General features: G+C 33.8%; 1 protein-coding gene across 1 annotated transcript; it reads right to left on the bottom strand.

Annotated features, from left to right (window-relative positions):
* Nucleotides 1-399: 399 nt before the first annotated feature.
* HELRODRAFT_188699 (hypothetical protein) lies at nucleotides 400-9328 on the bottom strand. The gene is made up of 23 exons (XM_009021584.1): nucleotides 9256-9328; nucleotides 8978-9096; nucleotides 8573-8776; nucleotides 8241-8367; nucleotides 7682-7784; nucleotides 7332-7448; nucleotides 6590-6673; nucleotides 6247-6382; nucleotides 5804-5878; nucleotides 5337-5432; nucleotides 4866-5180; nucleotides 4438-4502; nucleotides 4121-4258; nucleotides 3739-3837; nucleotides 3611-3649; nucleotides 3224-3325; nucleotides 2736-2904; nucleotides 2307-2461; nucleotides 2101-2217; nucleotides 1813-1926; nucleotides 1395-1481; nucleotides 1059-1159; nucleotides 400-777 (listed from the first exon to the last, which is right to left on the bottom strand). Exons 3-22 carry the CDS (start codon nucleotides 8700-8702, stop codon nucleotides 1079-1081), a joined length of 2349 nt encoding a protein of 782 aa, XP_009019832.1. The 5' UTR covers nucleotides 8703-8776; nucleotides 8978-9096; nucleotides 9256-9328; the 3' UTR covers nucleotides 400-777; nucleotides 1059-1078.
* Nucleotides 9329-9820: the final 492 nt, after the last annotated feature.

Consider the following 9820-nt stretch of genomic DNA (forward strand, 5'->3'; position numbering starts at 1 on the left):
GACTTCGATTTCAAAAAAGTGATCTGATCAGGCAAAATGATTTTATTGAATTTTATTAGGAATGCATTTCTTTACGTACGAACATACAAACACAAACATACGGACGTACGCACATACATACATTAAAAAATAATCAATTTACAATTGAAAACAAATGAAAACATCACATAAGCAAACATAAAAACACTGGCTCAATGAGTGTTTTGACAAAATATAGAATCGTTTTAATTCATTCAATTACATTTCACAAGAATTTATATAAATTCACACATACACATAATGCATATATATATATATATATATATATATATATATATATACACAACACACACACATGAATATATATATATATAATATATATAATTCAGCATAATAATTAAACGGTGAAATAGCATTAAGTTAAATATTTTTATAGTTATTTATTTACAGACATTTTCATTAAATGCTAAACCTTAGCGGTATATATTCGAAATACGTATGAGCAAATTTTAGAAACCAACAAATGTTTACTAGGAAAAAAAATTAAACTTACGGTAAATTATATAAACATTTAATGTAATAATAACAGTTATAATTATTGTTATAATTATTGATATAATATAAATGATAATTAATTTAAAAATAATTAAATTTAAGTACACGTAAATACGGAGTAGTTGTAACGTTCAAGCCTTCATACAAAAGTGACAACATCTATTTTAGTAAGTTTATTTAAACTAATTTGACTGACGAACAATCAACCAATCAATCAATCATTTAATCAATCAATCAATTAATTAGTCGGTCAATCAACCAACCAATCAATGCAGTGCAATCAGTCAATACAATTAACCGACCAATCAACCTTAGTCCGTCAAACAATTGTTCATCAAACCATTCAACAAATGTATGTATGAATGAATGAATTAATGAATGAATGAATAAACGAATGAATGGATAGATCGACTAATATAATGTAATATATAACTAATATAATATCAACCCATCGATTAATCAATCGACACAATCAATCGACCAATCAGTCAACACAACACAATCAATCGACCAATCAGTCAACACAACACAATCAATCGACCAATCAGGAAAGCGTATGCGACTGTTCAACAGAGAAGTATGGAGTAGCATCTTTCACTAGCATTGTGTGGCATACGTCACATACCTTGGTTGGAATGAAAAAAATGAATGAATGAACGAATGAATGAATGAAAGAACGAGAATAAATGAATTAATTTTTTTATGAATGAACGAATAATTAAATGAAAGCGAGTAGGAATCAAGCAACAAATAAACGAATTGAACAAACGAAAGAAAGAATGAATGAATGAATGAATGAATGAATGATTGATTGAATGAATGAATGCATGAATTAATGAATGAAGAAATTAGTAAAAAACCTTATTAGGCCTCATGTTAGGACCGCTGTTGACAGTTTTAGAGAGGCACTCGACGCAAAATATCTGACCACAGTGCTTGCAATGGATCTGAATGTGAATGAGTGGATGGATGGGTTGGTGGATTGATTGATGTATGAATGAATGAATGAATGTGTGTTTGGTTGGTTGGTTGGTTGAATATGTAAATGAATGAATAAATGAATGAATGGCTGAGTTGGAAAGTAAACAGAAGAATGAATGAATGGATAGAAATATAGATGGATTTATGAATACTTGGATAGAAAGATGTTTAGACAAATGAGTGAATGCATGAATGAATGGTAAAATGGTTAGACCGAAAGATGCATTGATGAATGAATGGACGAATGAATGAAAGGACGGACTGTTGAGCTAACAAAGAAACAAAAAATGAACAAACTTTTTTCTTATTATGACCGTTGAAGTGAACTTTGCAGTTGCTGCACTCAATGACGTCATCTTCATGTTGCCATCTCACTTCCGTTTCCGCCGCTCTTATCTTTTCCAGCTGAATCTGTGGTGGTGATGATGATTGCAGTGGTGATGATAATGATGATGATGATGATAATGATGGCGATGATGTCGACAAATTAATTTAAAAAAAATAAACCCAATGTTTCAGCATAGTCAAGTATAACCAACACTGACAGAACATGATCATCACAATATTCATCACCATCGTCATCACCTGCAACGTTTGTGACAGTTTGACGAAATCCCTCTGGACATCTTCACTGTTGTCGAGATCGACTTGCAGCGAGTGGATCTTACCTTTCAACTCTTGTATGTACTTGTCATTTTTGGCCTGGTTTTTATCAACAGAGATAACATAAGCAAAGAGACACCATAGACATACACAACAAACTACACCCACCACGACCACATCATGACCACCTTCACAGATGTCAGCTGTTTAACTTCGAACTGTAGGTTCTCGATTGTCTTGGCATTCTTGACGATCAGATCCTCTGCCACAGCCTTCAATTTCTCCTCCTCCTTCCTCTTCACTCTCTCACTCTCTAATTCGGATGAGAGTTGGCGGTGAGCGTCTGTGAATAAATTATTATAATGAGTAAGTATAATGTAGGTAATTAACAATTGATGACAAACAAATTGGCCGAAAGATATTAAGCGAAACAAGCAGCCAACCAACTCACTCATCCACTCACTCATCCACTCACTCATTCACTCACTCAATTCACTCACTCACTCTCTCAATCAATCACCCAATCACTCATTCAATCAATCGATCAATTATTCATCCAACCGACCAACTAATCAACCGATCAGATAACAACTCACCAACTTGACTTTGCAGCTGACTCAACTCTTGCGTCAATGTCTCCTCCATATTGTTTCTTTCTTGTTGCTCGGCTTCCAGCCTAGACTTCAGGAACGAAATCTCGCTCCTGAGCACCTCTGTGTTGTGCTCCAGCGTCACTTTGCACGTGATGAGATCTTCCCTGTACCTCAAGAGTAGCAAGTGCATCTCCTAGATTGTGGTCGGTTGTTTGTTTGTTTGTCGTGGGTGTTTTTGTTGGTCGTTTGTTGGTGTTGTTGTTTGTTTGTTTGTTTGTTGGTGTTGTTATCTGGCTGTGGTTTGTAGTTTCGCGTTGTTTGGTTGTTTGTTTAGTGCAGGTGCTGCTTTGCTGTTTGTTTCTTCTTTAGTGTAGTGGTCTGGCAATGTTGCCAAAAAGATAAACAATGCCGATAACAACAAAGGTAGCATCATCACAACATCAACAACAACAGCAATAACATCAGCAACAGCAAAAACAACAGCAACATCAGTAGCAACAACAACAACAAACTTCGAGATTATTAGGAAAGTTAATAAACTCCTCTTGCATTTCTTGAGCCTTTTTTGTGTGCTTGTCCAACAGACTGTCATTCTCATTCTGCAGTCTCGTCAACTGTTCAATTTTACATCCATTACAAATTATGATCATAATTTAATAATATTAATCATAATTATTATATAATTACAAATTATATTTTTAAATTATAATTATATTATATAAATTATTATTATATATATATATATTATATAACATCATAGCAAAAATTAGAGTAATAATGATAAAAACAACAAGATTAACAACTACGATGATGATGATAGCAATAATAATAATAATAACAATAATATATAACAACAAAAACAATAATATTAATAATTATTATTATAAGGCATGGAATACCTCTCTTTGAATTTGTTCTCTATCATGAACAAGATTTTTCTGAATGAAAAATAATAATACGAAATAATTTAATAATAATTTTATTATTATTATTTATTATTATTATAATTATTATTAATCATAATAACCAAGCAGTCGTAGAGTTCCATTTTGTTCCTTTCGAAATTGTCTTTGAAAGACTTGAGGAAATTCTCTGACTCATGTAGCTTGTTTCTCAGTGTGTTCATCTGTCAGGTAAGGAAGATTGCACATGTACAAACATAAAAATACAAATATATATATATGTACACATAGACATACGCCTACATATAGACACGCAAACAGACGTACACACACACACATACACACACACACACGCGCGATTGTGTACTTCGATAATTTCAACAACAGTTCTCAAGCTATTCTGTATTTTACAAATATATACAGAAACATACAAACACGCACACATACACACACACACATACACACACACACATATATACACACATACACACGCACACAAACCTGTACTTCGGAATTTTCAACGACAGTTCTCAAACTATCTTCTAACTCTTTGATGTAACCTCCCTGTTTATTAAGCGATAGCCTCTCCACATCCAGGTGTTTAATTAACGTTTTCACCTGACCGCTCAATTTTTTCTCAGATTCCTGCGACGATTTTAGTTTATCTTGCAATGTCGAACAGTTTAAGCAAGGCTTTGTATGTCTGTCTCGGGCTGCTTTTACCTGTACGTTTACGCGTGTGTGTAAGTGCGTGTGTGTGTGTGTGCGTTAGCCTGTATGTGTGTATGTGTGTGTGTGTGTGTGTGTGTAAACAATATACAGACTTCAATTTGTAGTTTCTGCCACTCCAGGTCGCTAACAACTCTACTGCTACTGTTTTGATGGTTGCCTGTATGTTTAATAATAATGTAATGACTGAAAGTCTCTCTCTCACTCTCCTCTCTCTCTTTCTCTCGCTCGCTCGCTCTTTCTCCTCTCCCTAATTCTTGTGGGTTTGTAAAATTTGTTGCGGGTTGGACGAAGTAAAAAAGGTATATATGACAAATTGTATACAAAATATAAATGCTGTATAACTTTTAAAAATGCAACCAAATATGCCTGTGCTAGGCATATATATGTATACATACAATTTAATAAAATTAATTAATTAATTAATCCACTCATTCATTCATTTATTCACTCACTCACTAACTCATTCATTCATACGTTTGAACAGCATGCCAAAATCACGACCCCACATAAAACCAACTACCTGCATGAGAATGTTGTTGTTGCTGTTGTTTGGAATGAGCAGCAACGTCATCAGTGACGTCATTATTCGGAACGACAATGACGTCATAGCCGTTATTTACTCCTGATGAGGATTGCAGCGACGGCGAAGATGATGACGGCGTGGAGGACTGACTAGGTATGACTGTGTTTAGATCGTCAGCGAAGACATCTTCGTGATTGCTGGAGTATGCGTGCTTTCGTGGCTGTTGCTGTTGGTGTTCCTTTGAGGTCGAGGTCACGATAGGTGACCTTGGAGGAAGTTGAAGGTCGTTCAACATTGATTCTTGTTTGTTTCCTGGAAAAAAAATTAGTATAAGCAGCTATGACAGCAATAAATACATCAGCGTCATAACAGTAACGCAACAATGACGTCAAATACCAAACAACAATAATAACAACAACAGCAATTATAATAATAACAATGATAATAATAATAATAATAGCAACGTACTGGAAGAGTGCACGAGCTCTTCTCTAATTCTCAGCTGCCTCAAATGCTCAACCCTCTGCTCCACCTTTATTCTATTCGTGTCTTTGGCTTTTAGGTCTTTGTCAAGAAATTAGACAAAGATTAAATTATTGAATTGAATTGAATAAAAAAATAAATAAATAAAAATTAAAGTAAACAAATAATCAACAAACAAACAGACAGACAGTAAGACGCACAGACAGAGAAACAGAAAAACACCGTTGACCAACCATCTCTCTCTTGGTTCATCAGTTAGTAAAGATTCAAACATTTTCACATTCATAAAACAAATAACTGACACAGACAGATGGATAAAGACAAAGAGACGGCACTTCAAACAGATAAACGGACACATATACAAACAGACGTGAAGAAACACAGACCAACAGACAGACAGAAGGACAGACAGACAGGCAGAAACGGAAGGACAGACAGACAGACAAACCCACCTTCAACCATCTCTCGCTGCTCGTCGGTTAGTACAGACTCCAGCCTCTGGACGTTCATGTTCAGTAACTTCTGCACTTCAATGAAATGCTCGCTGGAGAGGTGGAGGTACTTTTTAAGTTGATCATTCTGCTCTCTCAATGACAGCACCTCTTTCTCCACTGGATGTATGGATGGATGGATGGATGGATTGATAAATGGATGGATGAATTGATTGATGGATGGATGGATGGATTGATGGATGGACAAAAGAATAGATAGATGAATGGATGGATAATTTATGAATAAATCAATCAATCAAAAAAAAATAAATAAACAACTGAATAGATTAGCAAATAAATAAATAAATGTAAAATCTGACAGGTTAATGAATGAATGAATGAACAAACAAATGAATGAATGAATGAATAAATGAATGAATGAATGAATGAACGAAACAGCTAACCAGTCTCAAGTTGTTCTTTGATTCTATCGTAATCAGCTTTGAGGACATCTTTCTGAATGTTCAGGACGGTGACGTACATCTCCAGGTCTGTACGCGATCCACGCTCTGAATGCACATTCTTCTTTAATTCAACAACCTGCGTGTGTGTATGTGTGTGTGTTTACTCAGTAAGTTGTGTATGTGTGTATATTTGAAAATGTGTGTGTGTGTGTTTTAGTGGGTAAGTTGTGTATGTGCATGTGTGTGTGAGTGTGTGGGGAGGGAGGGTATCGTGTTTATGAGTTTATATTGTGTGTGTGCGCGCGCGCGTGTAGTGTGATGTATACCAATGACTAAAAAAAACCTCATTTTTTGCACTTTCCTCATCACTACCACCACCGCCACCACCACAAGCATCTGGCGTAGAAGCATCAGTGGTTGTTGTGCTCTTGATGATGATGATGATAATGATGATGGTGATATGATCATAGTGACGATGAAAATGACGGAAAATATTTTATAAACATAATACAACAAGCCACCAAGAAGTATTTCAAACGAAGTCCAAATAACTTGATTTAAATGAAATATAAACAAAAATTAAAGAGAAAATAAAGAAAATTTATGAAAGAAGCATTGAGTTTGTTATTCTTTGAAGCAAAATAAATAAAGCTAAGATAAACTATTGAGCTCTTATCAAATGAGAATGTTAACCAAATGAAATGAATGATTTTATATTTTGCATTCGTCATCATAGCAAATATAACTAACAAAAATATATGTTATAAAATAAATCTTATGGTTAATGATAAAAAAACATTTCAAAATAAGATTCAAGCCAACCAACCATTCAATCATTCAACTATTCAATCAGTCAGTCAGTTGGTAGGTCGGTCAGTCCACCAACAAACCAACAAACCAACCAACCAACCAACCAACCAACCAACCAACCAACCAACCAACCAACCAACCAACCAACCAACCAACCAACCAACCAACCAACCAACCAACCAACCAACCAACCAACCAACCAACCAACCAACCAACCAACCAACCAACCAACCAACCAACCAACCAACCAACCAACCAACCAATCAGCCAACCACCTGCGACAAATAACGATCGAGTTGCTCCGTTTTTTCTTGCAGTTGTTTCTTCAAACTGTTGATCTCGTCTTCCAACGGCGTCACCACTGATTTCAACATTTCCACATCCTCTTGGGCCTTTACGTTGTCGTTATTTTTATTGTTCTTTTCGTTATTATCATCATTCAATCAATCAATCAATCTTCGTTTAGCATCCAGAGACCCAGTTCCCCGAGGTAGGACGTTATTATTATCATCATTATAAACATGTATTAGATTACTTTTGCTATTGTTCTTGTTGAACAAATAAAAACATTTAATTGAATTTTGAGTACCAAAGTAAAACAATCATATAAAAAACAAATTCCAACCTTCTTCATGCTGTTCTCTAAGTTCTCAGGTTCTTCTTCTTTCTTTGCAGAAGTAATTTTCTTCTGAAATGTCTTTGCTATCGTTGATAACGGGCCTTCACTACTGTGTATGAGTGTGGATGTGTATGTGTTTGGATGTGAGTGTGTGTGGATGTGTGTGTGGATGTGTGTATGTGCGAATATGCATGTCTGTGTGCTGTACATATTGAACTGTTTATACGTAAATACATTCATCAAGGTCATCATCAACAACACCAACTTAACAATCATCAACAACATCAAAAATATCGTTATCATCATCATCGTTATCATCATCATCATTCTCATTATTATTATCATCATCATCATCATCATCATTATTATCATCATCATCATCACCGTCACAGATCCAACTAATTAACTAATTATTCAGCACTCTGTAGTGCATCTAATTAGAGGGAACACCACTTGGAAGAAAACAAAAACAACAACAAAATAATAATAACAATAATTATTAATATTATTATATTATAATTATTATTATTCTAATGAAATATTTTATGACGGCATCATCACTAACATTTCATGACTTAATTTCATTTTTAGTTCTTTGAGTTCCTGTTGGATTTTGTCATTATTTTTTATCCACTCCAGCTTCTCTTCCTCGAACTTCATCGTAGCATTCTGTCTAGCCTGCTCGATCGATTCTACAGAAATAAGAACAATAATAACGACAATTAGAATTATGTAAGAAATAATAATAGATAATTATACCTAACCAATCTTATCTATATACAGGCTGATAAAATAATGAACAAACAAGACATAGATAATGAATTAAATAAAATTAAAGTCAGAAAACATAGAAAAGAAAGTATTTTCACAATTAGAAAACAAATAGCATAGATAAACCTTTTAAAATATGCTGAAATGATGCAGATTCTTCGTGAAATTTTTGTCGCATTCGAGTGATTTCATCATCTTTGTTCACTTCAGCTATGGTCATTTCACTTTTCATCTCATCAATTTTCTCTTTCAACATTTTGATCTCACATTCCAAATCTTCATTTTTTTTTTCAAGTGAGGAGTTTGATTCTTTGATGAGGTTTAATTCATCTAGGATAATGGCATAATGTTAAAGTGATGTGTGTGTGTGCGTGTGCGACTACATGTGTGTTATGAAAACAATACAATGAGAATCACTATAAAAAAAATGTCATAAAGTCTTCTTTTTGCTTGAAAAGATCCATAAATTTTGAGTGTGTGTGTGTATGTATTATGCAAATGAACATAATGAGAATCACAAATAAAACATACATGACCTTCTTTTTGTTTGAAAAGATCCATAAATTTGGCTCTTTGCTTGCCAAATTCTATTTCACTTTGTTCTTTCTCACGCATCAGAGTCTCTTCCCTCTCCTTTAAACTCTGTATGTCTGTTCTCATTAAAATAAATAATAAAATTATAAATAAATTATACATGATGAAATTAAAATTGAATAACAAAAATTTTCATTTTTAAATTAAAAAATAATTTAAAAATTAAACTAAATTAAAGTTTAAACAAATTTAATTTAATTTTCAATCAAACAAACCCATCGAAATCTCATTTTCCAACATTTCCAAATTATATCCAAAATTTGAAACTTCAAATCTGAAGACTTATTTATTAAAATAAAATGAAAAGTTACGGAAAAGAGCGGACATCTAATTATTAAAAGTACACACACGGACTGCTTACAATATTTTCTTACGCTGAAATTAGCTTGATGTTGGGCAATCATAAGTGATTTTATTGGATTAGTCTATATATATGTCTCGTGGTCTCGTCTATATACAGGTCCAGTCTCGTACACAACCTGTGATAGGTCTTGCGGGCCAGATTTGCGCAAAATGTTGATTTATTAAATTTCAAATCCTTCACTCATCAATTTTTAATGTTTTATGCATGCATCAATTCAGTGAAAATAATACAATGAATTGTAATATTTTACATGTTTGGCTGCTCTCTTTCACTCTGATTATTTTAAAAACTCATTCTATAGAACAGTTATTTCTATATAAAAATCACTTGCTTTCAAACACACTCGTTCATACATCCACTTATCACTAGCAGGTCTGTCCTCTATAAAAATGTGGCTGTTTGAAATTTGAACGCAT

Source organism: Helobdella robusta (genome assembly GCF_000326865.2).
Source record: "Helobdella robusta unplaced genomic scaffold HELROscaffold_3, whole genome shotgun sequence".
In the NCBI taxonomy this organism is placed as follows: domain Eukaryota; kingdom Metazoa; phylum Annelida; class Clitellata; order Rhynchobdellida; family Glossiphoniidae; genus Helobdella; species Helobdella robusta.